The sequence below is a fragment of the Sarcophilus harrisii genome, chromosome 5, assembly GCF_902635505.1.
Source record: "Sarcophilus harrisii chromosome 5, mSarHar1.11, whole genome shotgun sequence".
In the NCBI taxonomy this organism is placed as follows: Eukaryota; Metazoa; Chordata; class Mammalia; order Dasyuromorphia; family Dasyuridae; genus Sarcophilus; species Sarcophilus harrisii.
Window position 1 is genome coordinate 100,985,004 of NC_045430.1, and position 26,549 is coordinate 101,011,552.

At 34.8% G+C, this 26,549-nt stretch overlaps 1 protein-coding gene across 9 annotated transcripts in view; it reads left to right on the forward strand.

Moving 5' to 3' along the window:
* The window catches only part of CNOT2 (CCR4-NOT transcription complex subunit 2), a 153,932-nt gene that overhangs the window by 82,932 nt on the left and 44,451 nt on the right, over positions 1 to 26,549 (forward strand). For 6 of the 9 annotated variants that reach the window (XM_031939183.1, XM_031939186.1, XM_031939182.1 and 3 more), the window contains one exon: positions 8,659 to 8,781. The exons of 2 other annotated variants lie outside the window; for them this stretch is intronic. In XM_031939183.1, coding sequence (XP_031795043.1) covers positions 8,659 to 8,781 — 123 coding nt within the window. Of the gene's footprint in view, positions 1 to 8,658; positions 8,782 to 26,549 lie in introns of those variants that run through there. One more of the 9 variants, XM_023504303.2, reaches the window with a different exon arrangement.

Below are 26,549 nucleotides of genomic sequence, written 5' to 3' on the forward strand. Positions count from 1 at the left end.
ATGGTCTTCCAAATCACTTTTAGCTTTTTTTAGCTCATGATTGTTCCTTAAATCTTCTAGTTTCATTTCTACTTGATTTTTAAGCTATGAATCTGGTCTATAATTTTCCTATGCTTTCTTAGAACTCACTGTTCACTTACAGTTTTGGATTTCTTTCCATTACAAAGTTCTTTGGCTGTGAGTAGTAATCTTGAAGTAGTTGAATGGATTAGTCATTCTTAATATTGACTTTAAAAAAATTGAAAAAACAACTTAATCTATAATTTCTATCATCCATTAAACTTTTTCTTATCATAAAGAATGAATAGAAGATAGACAAGAAATTCAACAAAAGTAACCAACATATTTTAAAACCTGCCATTGTATGCAATTATCCATGTCTATGATTCCCCAAAGACTTGGAGTTGTTTCCTTATCTCTCCTTTGAGGAGAGTATAATCTTGTAGCTTGAATTTTCCATTGTTTTATTGTAGCTTTTTAAAATTTACATTGTTTTATAATTTTGTGTTCTGTTTTCCTGCTTCTTTAGTGGAATCTTTTCTATTTACAACTTTCTATGCCTCTTTTTATTCCTCATGTTTATCATTTCTTATAACACAGATGCATTGTATTACAACCATATATTCATAACCTTTCCCTAACTGGTAGACCCCTATTTTCTTTTTGTTCCTTCATTTTTTTGAGTTATGCCCCCATTTTGGATTTTCTTGGCAAAGATACTAGAGTGGTTTGCTATCCTTCTCCAGTTCATTTTACAGATGAAGAAATGAGGCAAACAGGATAAAGTGACTTGTTCAGTCACATAATTAGCAAATACATATCTGAGATCAGATTTGATTTAAAAAAAAAATGTTTTCCTGATTTCAGATCCAGCTCTACCAACTGTATAACTTTTGTTTACAGATCTTTATTAATTGCAAAAAAACAAAAAAAGGAAAAGTTTCACTTCATCTTTTAGGAAATAGGAATCATTAAACATGTTTAAATAAATTAAACATTCATATATATAACATATATATAATATTAATAATAATCAATAAAAATTAAACATTTTTAAATAAACATTTTTAAAAATACCAGAGATGCAAGTGCTTATTAAACCAGGTTAGTATATGTAGCAATGGTATGGTAGGGGAGAGAAGAGTAAGATAAGTGAAAAATTGAAGCAAAGACAAAGCCATTCTGGACTTATTCCTGTTATTTTTTCTTGACCTAGGAGAAATGATTTTTGAACTAGAAAGATCAAAACAAAAATAGAAAGGGGATTACCTTGATGAGTTCAAGTTATCTGACCCAGAGGAACTAAATTCCTAGAAACTGAAAGAACTAGTGAAGATGATTCCTGAGCTAGTCACTGGTCTTTAAGAGATTCAAACAATGCTCATTCCCCCTTCCTTCTTTCCCTTAACTGTAATAGGTCTTTGTGTGCTTCATGTGATGTAATTTACCTCATTTTACCTCCCCTTTTCTTCTTTAGTATAATCTCTTTTTCACCCTAATTTCTTTTTGATATTATCACATTAAAGTCAGCTTATAAAACTACACCCTCTAACACCCCTGACAAAGATATGGTTCTCAAGAGTTATACATATCTTCTTATATAGGGATATAAACATTTTAACCTTTAAAAAACATGTTCTTTTTCTTCTGTTCATCTTTTTATGCTTCTCTTGATTCCAGTATTTGGAGATCACATCTTCTGTTCAGCTCTGATCTTTTCACCAGAAATAATTGAAAATCCCTTATTTCATTAATGTCCATATTTCCCCCTGACAGATAATGCTTAATTTTGAGTTGATTTCTTAGTTATAGTCCAAGCTTCTTCGCCTTCTGCAATGTCATATCCCAGTCGCTCTGATCCTTTCATGTGGAAACTGCTAGATCTAGGGTAATCCTGGTTATGGTTCCTCAAAATTTGAATTTTTTCTTTCTGGCTGCTTGCAGTATATTCTCCTTGATCTAATTGAAGTCATCAATGAGTTTTATTGTAATTCCTGTCAATTTCTAACCTTCATTATTTAAGGATATTCTACCAATCTCTAGAAAATTAGGCTATAATCACAGAAAGCAAGAATGATTTCATCAAGGTCCTGTCATTATAAACACTAGATTTATTTTTGGACTTATTAGACTGTTAGATCAGGGAAAGAGTATGCCTATAATTACTTAGATTGAGTAAAGTATTGAAAAAGGTTTCTCCAAAACTTGTAGAAAAAAGTACTTTCACTTCTCCTTCCAGTCTGATCACTCAACTGAAACTACTTTTTACAATGTTTCCAATAATCTCCTAATTGCCAGTTCTGATGTGCTTTTCCATTTCTTATCCTTAATTTATTGCAGAATTTGATGGTGGTGACTATTTTCTTTTCTTCTGGTTTTGTAGAACTTTGTCTTCTGATTCTCATTATCATTTATATTATATTCCCTAATTGTGGTCATTCCTCAAGGCTCACTCTTATGCAGTCTTGTTGCAATGTTCCTGTGTTCCTGAACTTTCTATATTATTAGCTTTATCAATTCTCATGTATATAATTGTCTTTGCATAAATGCCCCCTCCTCCCAATACATATCCAACTCTAGTTGAACTCTAGTCATGCATCTTCCATTATCTTTTTGATATTTCAACTTTAGAGAAACCAGACTTACTGAAGAAGTAATTTATAATGAAGGAAAGATAGGAGGCACCATGCACCAAGATCATGTCATTTCTACAACCTTCCATTAGTCTTCTCTGAACATAGCCTAATACCCTGAACCCAAGATCCCTGAGAATAGCAGCAATTTCAGAGCAATATCTTTCTTTTTCTCCTTATCCCCTAAACTCCATAGAGAAAAGGGGTCCACTTTCCCTGTAGCTATAAATACCAACTACCAACCAACCACTTCTAAAGGAAAGGTAAACAAGTGCTTTGGCAGCAGCAATACTCTGCTTCCCCTTTCCCCCAGTAGACCACCACCTCTGTTTCTAGTCTAGCCTGTACCACCATTATCCAGGAAAGCAAACCATATGTTGGTTTGGAATTGGAATTGGAAATTTTCTTTGCAAGCTCTATATCCTTAGTAGCCCATAGCTACTTAAGTCAAATGGTACAAGGCATATGATTTTATGTGTGGAAAAGGATATTTAAAATGATATATTACTGTAATGGGCTGAGGCTTGGGTTGATGCACTGACGTCCCAAGCACATGAGGCTAAATAGTGATTGGACTATACTCTATTAATATACATGATTGGATAAAGAATGACCCCCACCCACTCTCTGTGCAAGTCCTGATGTGTTGTATAGGAGATGATGATTTTGGTGGGTGGAAGCAGGGAGAAAGGAAGAGAAGCCTGGAGAGATTGAGCCTGGGTTCCATGGTCTTAGCTGCTGGTCGTGTGGCTGCTGGTCTAGCTAGCTTCTTGACTCAGCTGCACACATTGCTATCGCCGATTTCCTTCTACCTCCGATCTTTCTTCACTGAGAATAAAGAGTGACGATTTTCCCTTAACCTGAATTCCTGACTCCAGATGATTTTAAAATACGTGGTCTTCACACAGTACTCTATGTTGTCTCTTCTTATTAGAATGTAAGGTCCTTGAAGACAAGGACCTTTTTCTTTTTGTATATCGTAAGCACTTAACATAGTGTTCTGCATATAGCAAGACCTTAATATATGTGTCTTCCCTTCCTCTCTCCCTTCCATTCCATAGGCATCTCAAATTCAACATGTCAAAAACTTTTGTGTAATCACGCTTGCCACCACTCTGATTTAGGTCTTATCGCATCTTGCTTGGACTATTGCAATAGCCCCTTTATTGGTCTTCCTGCCTCAGATGTCTTCCTTTTCTGGTCCTTCTTTTTGACACAGCTGCCAAAACAGTTGTCTTCAAGTATATGACTAAACCATATCAATTCCCTATTTAATAAACTCCAGTGACTTCCACTTGCTTTAGACACTAATCTTTCTAATTTTGTTAAGCATTGCTCTCCTTCCTGCATTCTGTATTTAATTAATTTTATCTTCTTCTTGGTCCTTAAATATAACATGAACTTGTTTTTATATCCTTGTCTATCCTCTTGTACTTCATTGGAATTTATTCTCTTCCCTTGGCTATGTTTGCTATGAGACAGTATAGGTCTCCAGGAAGAGCTCACTCCCCTTTTGCCTATATTATATGTACACATCATCTTCCCCAATAGAATGTAAGCTTCTTAATGTCAGGGGCTATTTGTTTTTATCTTCAAATTCCTAGTATCTAGCACATAGGAAACTTTTAATAAATGCTTATTGATGGATTGAAAAAAAGATGGATTTGGAACTAATTTCATGACTAGACTCTATAGAGTAGACATTAATGATTAAGTATCATATTGCAAAGGAAAAGTGCCCCAAGGATCTTATTTGGTCCTCACCTTTTTGTCTGTGTGATTAGGAGTAAATATCATAGAAGACATGCTTATCAGATTTTTAATATGACTAAAAAATGAGAGAAGTTGACTAATTCTCTGAATGAAAGAATTTAAAAAATCTTGACATACCAAGCTTTGAACTAACTAATAAGATTAAACTTAAGTTCAAAATGTGAGAAGCATGGTTAAATTGGTTTAAAAAAGGTCTAGGAGTTTTAATGAACTGCAAACTGTTCAGAATACAACATTTATGTTAGGAGAAGTTTAAAAAAAAAAGATTAGGCTTTAAGAGAGGCATAGATTGCTGGAATATGGAGGTAACAATCCTATTATATTTTGTTCTGCCCAGATGGATCTGACAGTTATAGGTGCCACATTTCTAAAAGAACATTCATAAAGTGAACAGTGTCCCAATGAGAGTAGCCAGGATGATGGAGAACCTGGAGTTCCTGTCATATGATGTATGAAGATTTTTTTCTTGAAGTAACTGTAGATATTAAGCCTAAAAAAGATTAGGGAAGGTATATGGAGCATGATAAATCATCTTCAGATATTTGAATGAATCTTATCTTGGGGGGGTGTATTTGCTAAAACTATGAAGGACAGAATCAAGAACAGTTGTTGGAAGATTCAAAGAGACAACTTTATGCTTCATATAATTTTTTATTCTTAATTAAAACGATACACAAAAGGAATAGGCAGCCTAGCCAGGATTTTTTTCATATAGACTATTGATAATTTAGGGGTATATTGTATAGATTCTTTCTTTCCCCTCAAGTACATGTTGTATTAGATGGTCATTAAAGTTTCTTCCTGGTAAAGTTCTAAGATTTTAGTGAGGAAATAACATGTAGAACATAATGGAAGGAATCTTCACAAAGTGGAAGTTAAAAGCATCTGCATCTACATTTCCTCAGCTTCATATATTATCATTTAAAAGAAAAATTCCTTGGATTCTTTTCCATTTCTTGAATATTTGTATTTAGGTCAGATATTATGTTCCATACAAGTCTAGTTTGTTGTCAATATCATACTACTTTAAACTTGTCCATTAAGTCACTGTTAATGGCAGGGCATTGGTCAAAGGTTGTAGTGATTTTTACTTCTTCCTATGCTTCCTTTTGAAAGAAAAAAATTTAAGTAAGTGGATATGCAAAGAGGGAGTTTTAAGTTTGGGAAGGGGGCTTGTAGCCCAGAAAAACAAGCAAATCATGAGATTAATCACCAGAAAAGAACTGATTCAGGTCCTATTCGAAAACCAAAGAAACTATAAAGCAAATGTGGAGAAAGTTTAGCATTTTAGAGCATACCTTAACCTAATATTGTAAAACAGACTTGGTAAACATTTCAGAAGAACGGCTTATAGTAAAAATATCAATACTTGACCAGGCCACAAGATCCTGGATTTCTCTGAACACTGACTTATTGTTCCAGTGTTTTCAGTTCTTTATAGCAGCTGTCCTATGCTAACATAGTTACCATGTGAAACAGTAATGTCTACTGACTCAAGTTTTCTAGTCTAAAAATTGTCTTTTCTGACACTGCCCTATCATCTCAGAATCTTTTGTGTGAGGGTGCCAAGAGCCTTCAAGAATATGCCTCTATATTTCAAAGGTGAATTCTGACATTCTTTTTTTAGCATCAGTATAGAAAAAGTTGTATTTAGAAATTCATGGATGGCTGTCCAGGAATAGACAGTAGAGAGAAAGCCAACGTTCTCCATGGCAGCCCCAAAGACACAAAATGTAGCTAAGTCTCCAAAATGAACTGTTTTTCTTGATATGAGCAGATTAAGAGTCTTACTATATGCAGAACACTATGTTTTAAGTGCTTATGATATAGGAAAAGAAAAAGGTCCTTGTCTTCAAGGAGTTTAAATTCTAATAAGGAGAGACAACATAGAGTAATGTATCATTTTAAATGTCCTTTTCCATAAGATCATATGCTTTGTACCATTTGACTTAGTTTGTCAAACTAAATAGCTATGGGCTACTAAGGATATAGAGATTGCAAAGGAAATTTCCAGTAGTAAAGTTATCTGCTGAGATAAATTAATAGAGTAGGTAAAATTGATGGCTTGGAAAAAAAAGTAAGTTGGTGACAGCAACTGAGTATGATATAGTTGATTAGAAAGGATTAAAAGGATTTTTTGTGAGGAAGGAGTCCCCTTGAAGTTAACTTTGTGGATCTAGTCAGCATAATTTTATGTCTTTTGGGGGATTCTGAGTAAGGCCAGAGAAAGCAGGTGGTGGAAGTGACAAAGAGATGAGAATAGAAGAATAATTTACATTTAAAAAGCCCTTTGTGTTGTTTTATGAACATTACCTTAATTAAGAATTCAGCAAACGGGCAAATGGATAAAAGAACAAGAGTGGAAAGATTTTACTCTGTATTTAGTACAGACAAATGGTGTAAAAACAGTGTTGTAGATGAATTCAAAGTATCATATTTAGAACATGAAAGAATCTTAGAGATCAGTCATTGGAGATGAAGAAACTGAAACTTAGTGAGGCTATGAGATTTTTCATATGTTCCACAGCAAGTTCAAGTGGTTGAGATTCAGATTCAACTTGCTGATTCTAGGTTCTACATTACACAGCGATGCACTCTGCCTCCTTGGATTTAGAAACAAAATGTTAGAGCATCAAAGTGTGATGATTTAGGAGAAGTAAGGTATAAAAATTGGAAGAAGAAAGGAACTTGGGATCAGAGAGAGAGAGAGAGATTAGAGTTTTTCAGCTTGAAGATAGAATGGTTTGAGGTTAAACGATGGGTGAATAAGGGGCAATCCATGAGAGTTGATGAAGTCAGTGAATATAATAGTTCAGAGTGGTAAAAGAGTCATCAGTATATGAATATTGAAGGCACAAAATATGGGCTCGCTGGTTATCTTAGATATTGAGACTAACCCAGGTATTTAAGTCATTGATAGAGAGAAGGATTCTGGATGTCAAATGAGATAGGATCACAGGATTTAGAATTGGAAGGGATCTCATTGTTTAATTAGTTAAACCTCATTCCTTTTTTGTTTGGTTTGGTTTTTGTTTTTTGTTTTTTAAGAAGTTTGGTAAATGTAGCAGAGCTGGAATTTGAATTTAACTATCAGTGTCACACCACAGTTTATTGAGCATTGTACTATTTGGACTTAATTTGAGATGCCTTTAAATACTTTCACTTTTCTTAACCTGATTTTGCTGGATTTGATGTTTAAATACTAAGATTCAAATCTCACTTCTGCATACTATTTATGTGACCTTAGGAAAATTATTTCTCTTCTGTAGGCCTAAGTTTACTTATCCATAAAATAAAAGAATTATAATAATTCACCTCTTCAATTTAAAATCACTTGGTCATATAATTACTCATAATCACAAGTAATCTTGGACAAATCAGTTAAGCCTTTTGAATCTGTTTGTTTTTTTTAACTGTAAAATGGATAAAACACTTTTTCATTATCTCTACTACCACCTTCACAGGGATGGTGTAAAGAATAGATGAAATAAAATACTTTGCAAAGAATGAAATAGTATTATTGTTTCCCTATAAAATAGAAATGATTAGATACTTGGGTTTCAAAAACTACATAGAAATTCAAATAGAATATGAATTAATAAGGTTTGTATAAAGTATAGGTACTTTCAGTAAACTCACATAGTCTTTTCGGTTTTTAGGTACAATGTATATAGGTTAAAAGTCTATGTAGTTAAAACTTTAAAGAGGAATAAAATATGAGCTTTAAATCAAGGAAAGTTCCCTATTTATGTGTGTCTCTATATATACATACACAGTTAACATTATTAGTTGTAAAACTCACATAGTCTTTTCGGTTTTTAGGTACAATGTATATAGGTTAAAAGTCTATGTAGTTAAAACTTTAAAGAGGAATAAAATATGAGCTTTAAATCAAGGAAAGTTCCCTATATATGTGTGTCTCTATATATACATACACAGTTAACATTATTAGTTGTAATTTTACAAAATCACAAGATAAATATAGTTCTTTAAATAGGAAGATGATGTTTAAGGTAATATCTGACTCTTCACCCGAAACCCACATGTTAAAGAAAAAAAATCTAGTGCTACATTTCTTGTGAGCAGATTTGTGAGCTTATCTTGTATCACTCTATGCTTTGCTCTGACTAGTTTGATCTCTTGGGTAGCATAGCATTTCTTCCATAATTTTCTATTTTCATTGTCAAACCTATCTCTCATAGAAGTTGTGTTACTCAAAATATTGTTTTTCCTTAAAATAACTTCTCTTTAGGTGACAAACAGCATGTTTGGTGCTTCAAGAAAGAAGTTTGTAGAGGGCGTCGACAGTGACTACCATGATGAAAACATGTACTACAGCCAGTCTTCGATGTTTCCACATCGGTCAGAAAAAGATGTAAGTTAATAAGTTATATTGGTTTTTGCTAATTAATATGATTCTAAAGTTTTTGCAAATCATATAGAGAGGAATTTATATCCATTTTCTAATTTCAAAACTGCTATATTTTGGTTTTCTAAATGAATCAACATATATATTGAAAGTTCTGCTTCCTAGTAGAAAATAATAGAACCGTATTTACAAAACTGATATAATTTATATTAAAATTATTTATTAGAGCTTACATTTAGAAGCTCATTCAGAGTGTGTTCTCTAGAAAATTTAAAGTTTTCCCCAAAAGACAGTGAATCCCTGGCTACCCCTTTACAATAGGGAACTGCTTTTCTTCTGTTCCATAAGGTACAATTTCAGCATGAGTATTAGATTTCCTTCTTCCTTTCTCTCACTTCACTTCCCTTTTCCACCATCACTTAGCAACCTCTTATCCTTTGAGATTCATACCATCTTTATCACTTAATTCAACTCCTAGTCATCATCTATGGGACTCTACTTCATTCTCCTTCCTTTCTACTCCTAATTTTAACTTTATTCATACTTAATAAACTTCAGTAAACATACTCTTGTTCCCCTGAATCAACACATTTTTAGAAAGCAGCTACTGTGTGACGAGCTACATGTGAAGGAGTCAAAACCAAAAAATAAATCTTTGCTTTCAAGGAGCTTATATTCTATTGCAGAAGACAGCATTTACCACATGCTTGCACGCATATGTGCACGTGCACGTGCACACAAACACACACACACACACACACACACTGATCAGATCTGTCATTTTGTTGGTGTAGGGAATTTCTAATGAAGAACTTGTAACTATGGAATTGAACCTCCTTCTCTGAAACTTAAGAGTCAAAAGTAGTTTCCTGAGGCATTGAAAAGACAAATAACTTATTCCTAATCCCATCCTAGAAATTCAGTCAGAGGTAGGACTTGAAACCACTTCATGGCTCAGAGACTAGCTTTATCCACTATTCAATACTGCTTCTCAATTTAAAGATTAAATATATGCCATATTTAAAAAAAAAAAAAAAGACTAAAAAATATAGGGCACAGCTAGGTGGTGCCAGCCTTGAAGTCAGGAAGACCTGAGTTCAAGTGTGACCTCAGAGCTTTAGCACTTCCTAGTTGTGTGATCCTGGGCAAATCACTTAACCCCAATTGCCTCAGAAAAAAAAAAAAACAGGCTGTAGTTTAATACAATATACAATATAGTTAAATACAAAGTTATGAGGAAGAAAGGATACTAGCATTTGGAAGGGATGTCAGAAAAATATTATATAGAAGATAATTTTTGAGGTATAACATGATGGAAATAAAAAATTCTGTTAGATATAGATGAGGAGCCAAGGACATTTTAGACATAGGGAATAGCCATGTAGAAAAGCCAGTTTAGTTAGAGTAGTCCTATGACAGGGAATACTACATAATGACACTAGAAAGATTCTTTTAGGGTAGGTTGTGAAGGGCTTTCATTAAAGTTGACTGAGCTGAGTGAGGATAGTAGGTTGATGTGTCACAGATACTCTTAAGGAAAATGACTTTGGCAGCTCTATAGAGAACACTGATGTCAGACTTAAATAGAAACAGCTCCCTGCAAGCTGTATATTGACCTAGAAAACCACAACTTTTTTATTTTTATTTTATTTTATTATATTTTCCAATTGCATTTTAACTTAGTCCTTGCACTCAGAGTTTGACACCTGATATAGAGAGGATGGATTGAATTGGGAAGAGGAAGCAATGCCAATTAAGAGAATAGTACAATAATATAGGTATGAAGCAATGAGGGCCTGATATAAGATGGTGCCTATGTGAGTAGAAAGAAGAGGTTGGATTTGAATAATATTGTGAAATAGAAAACAAAATGTTGGCATCTGATTAGAAATGCTGAGTGAAAAGGGATTAAAAGTCCAGGATAAACGGGAATTTGTGAACCTTAGAGACTTCAAATATAGTGGTATTTTTAATTGTAATCAGAAGATTCAATTTACTTTCCTGTTGGTCCTCTTTGGAGTGAATGACAATGTGTTCTGTTTTGGGCATTCTGACTTTGAGTTGTCTGGTACAGGTGTTTTAAATGCTGAATGGGCATTTGATGATACTAGCTCTAGAGAGACTTTAGGGTGGGTCTGGGAGACACCTATAAAGAAATAATAATCAAAACCATAAGAGTTGAAGAGAAAGAGTTAAGGAGAGAAGATTGCCCAGGACTAATTAAGTCTTGAGAAACACCCATAATTAGGGAATAAGGAAACTGAGAAGCAGAAAAACAACTACGATGATAACTAGGAGAGAAGGAAAGGCTTTATTTAATAAAGACCTTAATTTTCTCAATAAAACAGGAGTAAGGGTCCTTAGCTGAAAATAGGTGGTTGGGAAAGGGCATAGTAGTGTGTTGGAGCATTTTTCAAATGTTTATACAAAATAGGTCTGATTACTTCATCTGAAAACTGCTCATGTCTTTTGATCATTTATCAGTTGGAGAATGACTCTTTATTTTTATAAATTTGACTGATTTTTTTGAAATTTGAGAAATGTGGCCTTTATCAGAGAAACTTGCTTCAAAATTTATCATAGTTACTTTACTATCAGTAAGTGGATTTCCCTCCATTCTATTTCTCCCCCATCTTAATTTATTTTATTCTGTCTCTCTCTCTCCTTTCACCTTATCTCTACTCAAAAATCTTTTGCTTTTGCCAGTCCCCTCCTCCCAGTGTCTTCTTTCTGTCTCTCTATTCTCTCCAACCCCCCTTCTCTTGTCCCCTTCCCCTCCTTCTTTCTTGTAGGGTAAAATAGATTTCTATACTCAGTTGAATATGTGTTATGTTATTCTTTCTTTGAGCCAATTCTGATGAGTGTAAGCTTTGTTTATTCCTCTTTTCTTCTCTGTTACCCTCCACTGTAAAATTTTTTTCTTGACTTGTTTATGTAATTTACCCCATTCTACCTTTGCCTTTCTCTTTATCCCAGTATATTCCTCTCTCACCTCTTAATTTAATTTTTTTAGATATCATCCCTTCATATTCAACTCACAACCATGTTCTCTGTCTAAATATACTCCTTACATAATAATCAGAAAATTCTTATGAGTTACAAGTTATCACCCGCCCATGTAGGAATGTAAACACTTTAACCTTATTGAGTCTCTTGTGATATCCCTTCTTTACTTTTTTATGCTTCTCTTGAGTCTTTTGAGACATCTTTTCTATTGAACCCTTATCTTTTCATCAAGAATGCTTGAAAGTTCTCTATTTCAATGAATATCTTTTCTCCCCTGAAGGATTATATTCCCTTTTGCTAGCTAGATGATTTCTTATTTATACTCCTAGTTTCTTTGTCCTCCAGAGAATCATATTCCAAGCCCTCTGATCCTTTAATGTCAAAGCTGCTAAAGCTTTTTCTATCCTGACTCTGTCTGTATACTTGAATTGTTTCTTTCTGGCAGGTTTCAGTACTTTCTCTTTAAGCTGGAAGCTCTGGAATTTGACTATAATACTCCTAGAAGTTTTCATGTAGAGATCTTTTTCAGGACATGCTTGATGGATGCTTTTAATTTCTGTTTTACTCTCTTCTTATTCTAGAATAGTGGACCAGTTTTCCTTGATGATTTCTTGAAAGATGGTTTCTAGGCTTTTTTTTTTTTTTTTTTTAATCATGGCTTATAGGTAGTTCAATAATTTTTAAATTATCTCTACTGGATCTATTTTCCATGTCAGTTGTTTTTCCATTGTGATATTTCACATTATCTTCTATTTTTATAATTCTTTTACTTTTAGTTTTATTGTTTCTTGATTTCTTATAAAATCATTACCTTTCATGTGCGCAGTTCTAGTTTTTAAGGAATTATTTTCTTCAGTGAGCTTTTGTACCTCCTTTTCCATTTGTCTCATTCTATTTTTTGAGACTTTTTTTTTCCCTCAGTAAAATTTTGTGCCTTTCTTTTCATTTGGTTCATTTAGCCGAATATGATTTTTAAGTTGTTATTTTCTTTGGTGTTTTTTGTGTCTCCTTTACCATGGTGTTGACTCTTTTTTTCTTGATTTTCTTGCATCACTCATTTCTCTTCCAGTTTTTCCTCCACCTCTTTCATTTGATTTTCAAAATCCATTTTTGAGCTCTTCCATGGCCTGAGACCAATTCATATTTTTCTTGGAGGAGTATATTTTTGGAGGAGTATTTTTCTTGGAAGAGCATGTAGGAGCTTTGACTTTGTTATCTTCTGAGTGTTTTGATCATCATTGTCATCACTTTTTATGATTTTCCTAGCCTATTTCTTGAGTTTTAAATTTTTGTTAAAGTAAGGCAGTTTCCAGGGTGGAAGGCATATTTTCTCAATTTTCAGGGGTTTTGTGCAACTGTTTTCAGAGATACTCCCGGGACTTGTAAATTTTCAGTTCTTTCAAAGTAGTTTGATGTGGGGAGAGATGTGTTTACTATTTTTCTGGCCTGTATTCTGGTGTATGAGTTAGCCCAAGCACTGTTTTATGCTCCGGAACTATGAAGAAGATCCCTACTTCACTGTGGCAGCAACCTCTGGGATGCTAATGCTCCTTCTCACCTTGAGAGTACCACCTAGGACTGTGACCCACATTAGAGTATGGGGAAAGCAACAGTCTTGCCTCAGTGCTAATAAAGACACCTCTGTAATCTCTTTCTGACCAGGTGTTCAACCCTCTTAACATCTGTGGGCTGAGATCTCTGCTGATGATGATTCAGTGGCTCCCAAGGCCTAGTTTCCTGTTTAATACTCAAGTGCAACATACCTTTCCTACTAACTTTCTAAGTTGTCTTGGGCTGGAAAGTTATTTATTTCATCTAGTCCTCTTATGGGTTTTGCTACTTGAGGAATTGCTTTATAGAATTATTTAAAGATTTTTAGAGGGATTGGGAGGAAAGCTTAGGGGAATTATTGCTTTTTTTCTGCCATCTTGACTATGCCCCTACAAGAGAGTTTTTAATAACTTCTGTGGGAAATGGGATAAAGCATTAATTAGATTCACAAAATAATGATTGCCTTTGCAGCAAGGGCCCAGTTGAGTTTGGATTTTTATACTATATTAAGTTCAGCATGTTTTCTTTCAAATCTATTCAGGAGCATGTGAATAGGTACAAAAGAAATAGATGTGGGGTAATTCAGGTTGAGTTTGACAAGGGATGAGTAGTGGTATTTGAAGGTAGAGGAAAATAAGGGGGATGAGTTGTTAAACTATAAGTTTTAACTATAATGAAATCACTACAATAGGTGAGGACATTGAGGTGTGGAAGGAGAAAAAATAGGATTAGGAACGTTGGCATAGGAAGATATCACTATTCAAGAAGGATGTCAGGATTCTTTTTTTTTTTTTTTTTTTTTTTGATGTCAGGATTCTTTATCTAGTACTTGGAACCTTGTGTTTCTGAGGTAGAGTGTATGAGTATGTCATGAAATTTGAGATTGAAGAACTGGGAGATGAGAGTATTTTAGGAAGAACCAACCTGAAGTTTGAATTTCTCTGGATTAAGAGCAGGATTTGGAGAAGAAAGAGAGAGTAGTACTGAATTCCTTGAAGGGAATAATGAGCCACTGTCATCTGAATAGAGTGAACTTCAGAGGAGGAAATGTTACTGGGTGATGGTGGTGAAGGGAGACTCTGAATGTGATATTGGAGAATAAAGAGTATTCCATTTAATCTTCTATGACTACTGTGGTGTATTCACTCACCACCTCCATGCAACCAGTGTCAGAGAAGATGACTGGGAGGTATAATGTAGTCTGGGAGAAGCCTAATCTCAGTGAAAGCAAGTGGATAGAAAGAGTATGAGAGGAATGGGTCACTCAGTAATCATTATTAATTCCCTACTATGTGCCAATTCCTGTACTTAGTGTTGGTTAATACAAAGAAAAATAAAAGACATTCCTGCTCTCAAGGAGCTCAGTCTAAATGGGGAGACAACATACAAACAGTTATATTCAGAAAAGTTATATATAAGTTGGAAATAAGTGTCAGAGAGAAAACACTAGAATAAAGGGGGATTAGAAAAAGACTTCCTTTAGAAAATGGGATTTTAGCTGAAACTTGAAGGAAACAAGGAGAGAAAGATAGATATTTCACACATGGGGAACAGTCGGTGCAGGTATCCAGAAGCAGGAGATTAAATGTCTTGTTCAAGATACATCATGGATCCAGTGTCCCTGGATTGCATAGTATGTGGAGGGAGAAAGGTATCAAGTGGTTTGGGGGTTAAAGGTGGCCTATGATAGGCTTTGAATGCCAGACAAAGGATTTATATTTGTTCTTGAAAGCAATAAGAATCCATTGAAATAGTAGGGAAGTGACATGGTCAGATCTGCACTTGAGGAGAATCACTTTCACTTTGACAGTTAAAAGAAAGAGGATGAGCTACAGTGAAAAGAGACTTACAGTAGGCAGACCGACTAGCATACTATTTTAATAGTACAGGTATATGGTACACTATAGTATTAATGATGTAAGGAAAGAAAGAAACCCTATTTGAGAGATGTTACATAGGTAAAATTGACAGGTCTTGGCAACAGATTGGTTGCAGGGTGATGAGGAATTATGAGTAGTTGAAGATAACACTTTGATTATGCGTCAAGATGATTGTGAGCTTTTTGCTACCCTTGACAGTATATATTTGTGGGTGTAAGGGAAATGTTTTGGGGAAAGATCCCGCAATAATTTATATGTTGAATTTAATGTGTCTATGATACATCCATTTTGAAATGTCTAGTAGGCAGTTAGACATGTCAGTTAGGGAAGTCAGCAGAAAGTTGGATAAGTAGATTTGAGAATCATCAGCATAGAGATAATTGTTGAATCCATGGAAGCTGAAGAGATCACTAAATGAAATATAGGAGGAAGAGATGAAGAGCCAGGACAAAACTTTGCGGGATACCCATTTTTGGATCAAGTAAAGGAGACTGGGAAGTTGGGATTAAGATAGCTCTGGAAGGGAGCAGTGCCACAAAAACTTAGGGGAAAATATCAAAAAGAGGATGATCAACAGTGTCAAAATCTGTAGAGAAGTTAAAAAGAATGAAAGTTGAGAAAAAGTCATTGGATTTGGCAGTTGAGATTGATAGTAATTTTGGAAGACAGCAATTTTAGTTAAATGATGAAATTGGAAGACAGACTGTAGAGATAAATAAGTTAGAAGAAAGGAAGTGGGGGAGTACCTTATTGTAGATAGAAGAGATTTAGTAAGTTAGCTAGTTGGGGGCTGAATGGATCAAATTTTTTGCAAATGAGGGAGACAGTATTTTTGTAAGCAGTAGAGAAGCAGCCATTAGATAAGGAGAGATTGAAATAAGTGAGAGTAACTGTGACAGAGGAGGAAATATGGTGGAGAACATAAGATGGAATGAGATCACTTGTTAATATTAAGGGGTTGTATTGTGTGTTGCTAGGCAAGGCCAGTAGCAGTGAACCTTGGTTGCCACATTTTTCTTTTCTCTGGGTTTGCCAGGGCAGGGTCGGAGAGATCTTGGGTTAGATGGGGTAGAGTTGGGCTCCTTGCCAACTACCTCTTTCTTCCAAGCAAACATGAATTGGTCTTGGTCACCCCCTTCTTTTTGGGGATAGGGGTACAGATTGGGTGTGTTAGCTTGTGTAGAGCACAATCTTCCTAGTCTGTTATCTTCTTAGAACTCCCATTACTTTCATCTTCATACTATTTCAGCCTTATTTGAATGACCATAGTTTTAATCTCATCACCTGTAGTAATTCTACTTCCTATATACTTTACTACAAAATTCTTTTCTCCAATCCTAATCTTTCGACCTCCCTCTCCAATCCACTTCTCCTGAACCTATTGTTTGTTTTTATTATGACCTTCAGTTTCTTTGTTTTCTTTGATGAGCTTTCCATTCATTCTTTGCCCTTCTAGTTTGTTACTTCTGCTATGTCCTTTAGTTGACCACTTTAGCCATACCTTATCCTACTTTGGAAAGCTTCAGTTCTGAAAACTCCTTTAGAGAAAGCCATGCAACTGTGCAGTCAATTTAAGTTACTTAGATTTTCACTGCCATAATACAATTATTTTAAAATGATTGGTTCTTTCTCTCAACTTGCATAATATATCTTTCTCCTTGAAAATTCTATTCTCCTTTCTCTTACACCCTGAACTCCTTGTTTCCTCCATGTTTGCGATTCTTAGATTTCTCTCTCATCTCACAGTATTTCCCTTTTTTCAGATTCTCTTCAAGAGGTAACCCAGTTATTTCAAAACCTACTTCTCTAATCTGTGCCTTTCTTGTGTCTTCTAGAAGCTTGAACTCACAATTCTCTATATTCTCTAAAACTTAATCTCTTTGTCTTCTCTGGCTCTTCCATGACATCCCTTCTTTAAAAGAATTGTCGCTTGATTTTGCCATTGCCTTAATCTATCATCTTATATTTCTTTTCCCTTAAGCAGACTTCCAGAGATCGTTATCATCTACACTAATTCTCTTCATATCCTTATCTTCCTCTGCTGAATTCCTTGTAGTCTGGCTTACAACCCCAAAGCTCAATTAAAATTACTGTCTCCAAATTCAACACCTCCAAAATCCAATGGTCTAATTATTTTTGATCTCTGTAGATGTTGCCACTGTTGATGACTCTCTCCACTTAGACACCTTTTTTTACTTTGTTTCCTTTTTGGAAAAAACATAGCTGAGGACAGATTTGAATTCAGGTCTTCCTGTTTCCAGGCCAGGCATCTTATCCACTATTCTATCCATCCAGCTGTCCAACAAACCATACCTTAGAAAAAGCAACAAGCAATTCCCAGTTAGGAGGTAAAGCAGAAGATGGATTTAAACTCAGCAAGGTGCTCTGCAGTGCCTTCCTAATTATTTTGCATTATGGTCTCTTTATCCTCCCTTTCATCCTCCACACAACTAATTTTCAATTCAAAAATTAGTTTTAATTCAATTGTATTTTATTTTTCCAATTACATATCCAAATTTTTTTCTCCCTTCCCTTCCCCACCCAAAGACAGCAAGCAATCTGGTAAAGGTTTGCATTTGTACAATCATTTTAAACATTTCCATATTAGTCATTTTGTGTAAGAAAAATAGAACAACCATCACTTCATCATGCACACAAAGATAATTGGATCTCAGGAATAACATCAGAAGTTTGCTATGAGTCCAGGTCTTATAGACTATATGTTTTTCATAGAACAAATCTAGTTAAAATATATGTTGGACAAAGGATGACAGGTTTTTTTGAGGGGTGGGTAAGTATAAAATGTCTCTAAAATTTCAGCTGTTAATTCCTCTATGGATTGGAGCAGAAGTCCCACAATAATGGAATTCTTGATCCTTGAAGAATCTTCTAAATTAATCTAAATTTGTTCATTTAATTCAACACATTTATTAAGCACCTACAACTGTCAGGCACTATGCTAGTCACTGGACATACCAAAAAAAAAAAAAAGAAAAAGAAAAAAAAAGGCCCCTGCCTTCAAGGAACTTGGGGTAGTTTAGGGACATCTTTAAATTGACTTTCTTATACCAGATCTAGGATTCCTGTTCTAATCATGAAGAAAATGTACAACAAGAATTTGTTTTAAAATCCTACTGTGGCTCAGGAAGCAAAAGCAGTCTAGGAATAGAAAATAATCTCTACCTGTTTGCCCATCCATCTCCATGATGTTACAGAACATTTATCCTTTCCCAAATAATTAAAAAAAAATTCTGATTCTGGCAAAATATAGAATTAAATGGAACCATCGCTTTTCAAATGAAATTTGTCTATAAAAATGTATTTTGTTGACACATAACTTTGTATGTACAGTTTCATACAGATGTATAAAACCAAGTTGAAAAACAAACTAGACTTGATTTAATAGTTTAGTATTTTTTCTAGGTAATTTAATAATCTTCAAGTGAAATATTTATGAGCAATGCCAAAGATTCTAAACGTTAAAAGAAAAAGGATAAAGAACAACAAAAGGGAAAACTATGAAAAAGGAAAAGCAAATTAAAAATATGCTTTGATCTGTTACTCAGTCTCCATTCAGTTCTCTCTCTAGATACAGATAGCACTTCCTATCCCAAGTCTTCAGTAAATATTTTTAAAGTGCCTACTTTGTGCCAAGCATTAAACTAAGCAGTGGGAGGAAGCTATTCTTCATCACCATATATACATACAGCCTTCTCTTTTTCTTTGTACAATTCTCCAGGAGGAACATTCCTTGAAATGGCTCTGGCAGGCCCCACTCAAGTCAGAGATTATGCCTTTAAATGTCCTTAAAGGATTTAAAGAGTTTATCTCTTGCTGTGGCTCCAAATGTTAAAGTGTGTACATCATCTGACCTTCAGTTTACTAGTCCAGAGCTAAACATAGTGTTTCAGGTTTAGTCTGATCTATCTCTTTCTTTCCTTGAAATGCAGTATAAAATCATATTAGCTTTTTTTGACTATTGTAAGGCTGGCTTATTCTGCTTCTAGTTTACTAAAACCATTAAATCTTTTCCAAGAAATTTATTAATCTAACTACTTCACTTTAGTCTGAAGTTGATTTTTTGAACCCAAGTGTAGTAGTTTGTATTTATGCCTGTTTTTAAGTCCTGATTTTATTAACTAATTTCTCCCTAATTTTTAATTTTTGTCAACTTGTTTCTCCCAGCTTTTTGTCATCTAAAAATTTGAAAAATATTTCATCTGTATTGAGAGAGGTCTAATAGGAGAGCATTTTTTATGCTGTCAAATAATAGTTTCTATACTGAATGTTCTTGCTTAATTGTTTTTCTTTGGCAAGAAACATCTGAAATTGAATGACTGAAGGAAGTAGGTGGAAAATGACTGTAAACATATATTTTCAGGAGGGGGAAGATGGATCTGGCCAATGTTGTCATTAAATATCACAAGAACTAACTATAGTACTCTATAAAAGAGTACTATGTCATAATTCATCTAATTACAGTATTTTCTGGCCTATATCTATCTAAGCTTTTCAATAGAATGTCAAAGGAGATTTTGTGAAATGTTCTGCTCCAATTTAAGTTAACCATAACAACTTCTAGTTAGAATTCAACATGAAAGGCCATAGAGGAACCCACTTCTATTATATATATTTGATCATATTTCTGCATGAACATCAGAATGAGCAGTGATTGATAATGAGATGTGGGGGAGGGAGGAAAGAGAAGGGAGAGGGAGGGAGGAAAGAGAAGGGAGAGGGAGAGAGGAGTAAAGTTTTCTCTTCATTCTTAAAATTGCTTTATAAGAAGACCAGAAGACTATTGGCACTCAGAAGGACATGTTAGAGCATTTGCATCCTAATCCTAATCCCAAAGGGTGTAACATGTGGGTAGGTGTTCTCAATAGGGAAATGTCCAGGACGGAGGAGCCTGTGTGAACTCCAGAAATCAAGAGCTAAGCACTGGCTTGTTGGAGTAGTTGCAGAGAAAGCCAGCCCTTGTAGATCACTCAGTTCAGTGAAGCAAGGGGCAACACATCACTTTAAGCATTGAGAGCCATAGCAAGAGGCAATATAGGCCCATTGTTAGGGATTTTAGGTCTTGAAATTTGTGAAGGATGCCTAAGGTACAAGCTCTGATCTAATTGGAGCCTGTTAGAGCTATACCAGGGAATGCAGTCCACTTCTCGTTTAAGGAGAGACAGAGAAGGCTGCAGTTGCTATTGTATTGCTACACTAAAAGACGGGGCTAAAAACCATAGACAAAGTCAGAAGGCAGGGACTGAACAATTTTGACAGGACAAAACACAGATTGCTCACTCAGTCCAAGAAAGCAAGAGAGGATAGATTTTGCACTTTATCCAAAGACCTAATTCAGAAACTAAGCCAGGATATTGGAGCCAAAAGAAGAAAACATAAAACATAATTAAGAAATAGTATGGATTAAAAGAAATTAAGAGTTTAATATAGAAGAGATTAATTCCACTAGTACAAGTAGAATCCCAGAGAAAATAATGATCCAATCAAAATTTATAAGAATACAAGTCATTTCCCAATTGATAAGTGATAAAGGACATGAACAGACAATTGTCACATGATGTCACATCTCAGATTGGCTAAGATGACAGGAAAAAATAATGACAAATGTTAGAGGGGATGTGGGAAAACTGGGCATTGTTGGTAGAGTTATGAAATGTCCCAACCATTTTAGAAAGAAATTTGGAACTATGTCCTGTTAAGAACCATGCCTAAGTTTGAAGGGGCCAGTAGGTTATCCAAAAGCCCCCACATCTGTGAATCACAACTCACTTGAAAGAATCACAAATCAGCCTTTACTGACACAGATGTTGCTTATGAATTGGGAATGAAATAAATTGGAGACAAGAGAGAAGAGGAGAGAGGTCAGAGAATGCAGCTGCCTTTCAGTCTCTTTGTATCCTTATCACAGGAAGGAATCTATTCTGCTGATCAAAGTTAGATCCTCAGCAGCCACTAGCAAGTGACTCCCATAACAGTGCCCAAAGGGCATACCCATTGATCCAGAAGTGCTACTACTGGATCTGTATCCCAAGGTAATCATAAAGGAGGAGAAAAGACTGATATGTGCAGAAATTTTGTAGCCGTTCTTTTTGTGGTGCCAATGAATTGGAAAATGAGTAGATTCCCATCAATTGGAGGAATGGCTGAATAAGTTGTTATATGAAAGTAATGCTCCATTAAAAATGTTGAACAAGCTGATTTTAGAAGTGCCCCCCAAAATTTATACAAACTGATGCTGAGCAAAAAAAGCAGAAGCAGAAATGCATTGTACACAGTAAATCTGCAATGATCAACTATGAAAAACTTAGTTCTTCTCAGCATTCCGTGATGCAAGGCAATCCCAATAAGCTTAGGATAGAAAATGCTGTCCGTACCCAAACAGAGAACTATAAAAGATTAAATATAAGTCAAAATATGCTATGTTCACTTTTTTTTCTGTTTTCTTTTCTCTCATGTTTTTATCTTTTGTTCTGATTTAATGTGTATTTAAAAAATTAGTGTTACATATATAACTAGGAAAAAACCCAATAAAGTAAAAGAAAAATAATGACCTGATTATATGGACTCTTAAGAGTAGTTCGGAGAATTGAAGCAAGAGATTTTAGAAAAATGGAATTAGAACTGTTGAGGGAAAAAAAATGGAAAGAGAACACAAATCTTAGAAGCTTCAAAGCTATATAGAACAAATAGAATCAAATGGTTTCAAGGAAATATTAGAACTGAAAATATTGGAGGAAAAATAGAAAATAGCAAGGTATCTATTATCAAAAACAACTGATCTGGAGAGCAGGTCCAGAGGAAATAATGAAGGGGAAAAGGTGTAATGGACTGAAGTTTGAGTTGATGCACTTAGGTCCCAAGTACATGAGGCTAAATAGTAATTGGGCTATACTCTATTAATATACATGATTGGATAAAGAATGGTCCCTGCCCACTCTCTTTGCAAGTCCTGTTGTATTGTACAGGAAATGACGATTTTGGTGGGTGGAGGCAGAGAGAGGAACAGGAAGAGAAGCTGGGAGAGATTGGGCCTGGGTCCATTCTCTTGGCTGCTGGTCGTGTGGCTGTGGGTCTAGCTAGCTTCTTGACTCAGCTGCTATTGCCGATTCTCTTCCGCCGCCAATTCTCTTCCGCCTCAGATCCTTCTTCACTGAGAATAAAGACTGACGATTTTCCCCTAACCTGAACTCCGGACTCCTGCTGATTTTAAAAATACACGGTCTTCACATTTGGCGCCCAACGGTGGGAACCAAGGACCGAAGAAGTCTCTGGTAGCTCAGTCGGTAGAGCATGAGACTCTTAATCTCAGGGTCGTGGATTCGAGCCCCACGTTGGGCGCCAAAATGTGGAGGTTTTCTTGGGGGCCAGCCTTAGTCTTAGTTGAAATAAATAATTACTTTGAAATCTCAGCCAGCTGGTAAAAGTTGCAAACGTTTATTTCTCCTTACAAAATTATCCCGGTTAGTTGAGGCCTATCTCACTCCCTGGCTCCAAGAGATCTTGTAGTTTTGTCCTTGGCTCTTGCCTCTGCTTTCTTCAGTCTCCAGTCAGCTCCGACTCGTGGCTTCTCAATCTCCAGTCTGTGGCGAGTAGTCTTTTATTCCAGAGTGTTCTGTTTCAGAGCCCTGTTGATGTTCCGGAGAAATTCTCCTCTGCTCCAAGAGCTTCCTTCATTTATGTGATCTCCCAAAGGTTAACTCCGCCTTCTCGAGTCAGGGATTATAGGTTATCTCCCAGAGTGCTCTCTGGTCCTAAGGGAGGTGTGAATTCAGCTCTCATACTAGCCGTGAACTCCATTGAGTACTTAGATAATTGAGCTCTCTAAAGATGTGAACACAAGCATTGTTCAATCAGTTCCACTTAGTATCTTGTTTCAAATTCTGGCCCAAAATAATTCTTTAAGATTAAATTAACTCCAATGTCTTTGTAAAGAAATGTCTTAACACTTGAGTAAAGATTCCAACAAAAAGGAATAACATTGTTAGTGAAAAAATAAGGAAGAAGAAAGTAGGACTTCTTATTTTTCATAATTGGCATAGACAAGAAAAGTATAGAAATATGGAGGAAAAGATGAGAAAAGCAAGAATTATCACTTATATGAAACAAAGAGCAAAATTGAAAATGTTTAAAAGAGTGATGTAGATGTATATTAAACTTAACATGGAAACAGGCATCACTAGATTGGGACAGGGGAAATAGGAGAATTTAAGAAAGAAGGTAGAATTTGGAGGAAATCAGGGTATGCTTGTAAATGTTTATATAAATATCTTGGAAAAATAAACATGCATTTTATACATGCCACAATTAATCTGCCTTCTCCCTGGGCACACATTATTTTCATAAATCTAGACAAGTTCTGATTTCTAGTGTTTGACATTTAGAAGTACTCATGCTGAAAATTTAACAATCGGCTCCTTATTCACGTTCGCTTGAGCTAACATCCTTGGAGGGAATGAAATTTCAGCTTCAAAGAACAGATCATAAAGGATTGATTAAAAAAGGGGGGGGAGGGGATTATATGCAAGAATTAGTGATTCTAGACCAAGCTGGATGAAGTGGGAAGAGCCTACTTCAATTAAACATTACAAATTTTGATCATTTTCTTTCTCTTTTACTACCTTTTTCTTTGTAAAGAAGATAGGATTAAAGGAAAGGGAAAAGTTTGAGGACAGGTAGTTGGAAATAGAAAAGTAATCATAACTGAGACAATTTTATCTTGATTAATGAAATTATCAAGCCTAACTCAAGAAGACTAATGATGAGTAATGGCAGAGAGGAGATGGACTAGGGTTACATTTTCAGACATGTATGGATTTGTTTCTTTTGCCTGTTCATAAAATGGGACAAGAAAGGGCTTTTGTTTTTCGAGGAGTTGAGAGACTGAGAGAGACTAACAGTGATGACAAAAAAGAAATGAAAAATTGCACCAATGAAAAAGCTTATAGAAGAGAACAGAATGGAGTTCAGAAGGAAACAATAAACTATTGGTACTACTTAAAAAACAAATGAGGTAATATGATTCTCTTTCTGTTCTTTGGATGTCCAGTCTTTCATTTTTTTCAATAGCAGTAAATCATATCTATCAAATTCTTTTGTTTCATTTCAGTCTTTTGCAATTCTTTCAAAAAAAAGAAAGAAAGAAAAGCGTCTCTGGCATGACTTATTTTGATGAATTTCCATGCCGGCATTTTGTAATTATTCCTTTGCTTTTCTACATGTTTACCAAGAATGGATGTTAAAGATTGTTTTCTTTCCTTCCCTCTCCCTTCCCCTTTCCTTCCTTCTTCCCCCTCCCTTTTTTCCCCCCCAAGGCCATTTGGATATTTATAACATCATTTTTGGGCCATACACAACTATCAGCCACATAACTCCAGCACTGAGAGATTTTTGTACCTAGCTTTCATCATTGTCTGCAGTTGCCTTAGCAAATGATTTCCATTGCCCATGGGCCAAATTTTACCCACCTGTCCTACATGATTACAAAACAAAAAACCACCTTTTTTTTTTTTTTTTTTTTTTTTTTTGCTTAGTTTAGCTTTCTTCTTAAGATGTAGTTGATTTTAAATCCCAGCAATTTTAGCACAGCTTTTTAAGGAAAAGACTAGCATACTTCATATTTATCTTCCTTAATAGCAATCCTTAACTTCTATATTTTGTCCTTAAAATCTCAATTTGTTGTTGAGTTTCTACAGTATTCTTCTTAAACCTCCTCCCATTTACCTCTCTATTGGAGTTATTTTTTTCTTTCTAATGCATTTCATTCTTGGGAGTATCTCTAATGTAGTGGGCAGACTTCCCTTTTAGAATTTTAATTCATGGGATCCTAACTAGTCTTTCTTCCTTACTTCTGAAATTAGTTTATTTGATAATTTAGATGTTTATTTTTTGTTTGTTTGTTATTCTTATTCATTTCTAAATAAATTCCTTCACTTATCTTGTAAGCTTTTAAAAGAAAAAAAAAGGAATCTAGCATACCAATACATTGACCTATTTGATAGTTCAGGAAATACTTCTCATCCATTATCTTTCAATTTTTATACATTCCTCTGCCTCTTCAATTCTTAAAAAGCCATCATTTGGGCTAGTGGACTACTTTTCACACTATTGTCTCCCAAATCTCTTTTCAGTTTGTTGACTAAGCTTGATAAAGTTGTCTACATTAGGTGCCTTCACTTACTCTTTTCCCACTTGCTTCTAAACCCTCCAAAATCTGCTTTCTAACTTCATTATTCACCTGAAATGGGTCTTTACAAAGTTACCTTTGATCTCTTCATTGACAAATCCATGACCTTTTCCCAGTCCTCTCCCATCTTGACCTCTTTGTAACATTTGACACTTCTTCTTACTGGATATTTTATCTTTTCTGGGTTTTTGTGGCTGTTCCTTCTAACTTTCTGATTACTCCTAGTCTCTTGCTAGATCTTGCTACCTTTGAATGTTTCTCAAGGTTCTTGACTTAGGCTTTTCTTTTTTCTCTTTCACTTGTAGTTTCATCAGCTCTCATGAATTTAATTATCATTCTGTTCATCCCTGAGTATCTTTTTTCCTTCGCAGAATTTCATTTTACTGCTTTGGAGATATTAATTCTTTAATTATGATACATATTTAAAAATTTTCATCATTTAAAATATAATACAGTTATAAGTTGGTCTTGTCTTTCCTTGGGTTGATTCTTTCTAAAGTTTCATTTTTCAAAAAGTGAAATCAGCTGAAAAACAAAAATTAAAAGGGTCCAATAAAACTCACAGGGAGACATTTCTTTAATATAAAGAACTATATATTTTAATCAATTTTTTGAATACTATCATGAATTTCATGATTAAATTTCTAAACTTTGAGAAATCTTTAGAAGGTTTTTATTATCTGTCCCCTAATTTTGTTTCTTTGTCTTGTTTTTTTGGGTAAGCATTTGAAGGTTTTCAAGTATCATCATTTGTGAACACTGAATTTCAAAAGGGAATTCCCAATCTAAAACAAAGCACAAAAGGAAATTTAGGAGGCTTGGGTTCTAGAAGTAGTTCTTTTCTATCTAGTTGTATCCTTTTAAACTGTCTCTCAAGTTTATTACTTATTTAAAATAAATGGTAGAAGTAAGGCTTTTGGGTTCAAAGTTAACAATCTGTGTGGCTCACTGTGATTCTTGGGCCTGTATAAAAGAAAATTGAGAATCTTTTTTTTTTTCCCTGAATAAAATTCAATTCAGCAGACACTTATAAGAATCATAGCTACTTGGTGCAAAGAAACTTTAGAGACTATCAGGTTGAAACTGTAAATTAAGGTTAGAATTATTTTATCACTTTAGACAGTTAACATATAACA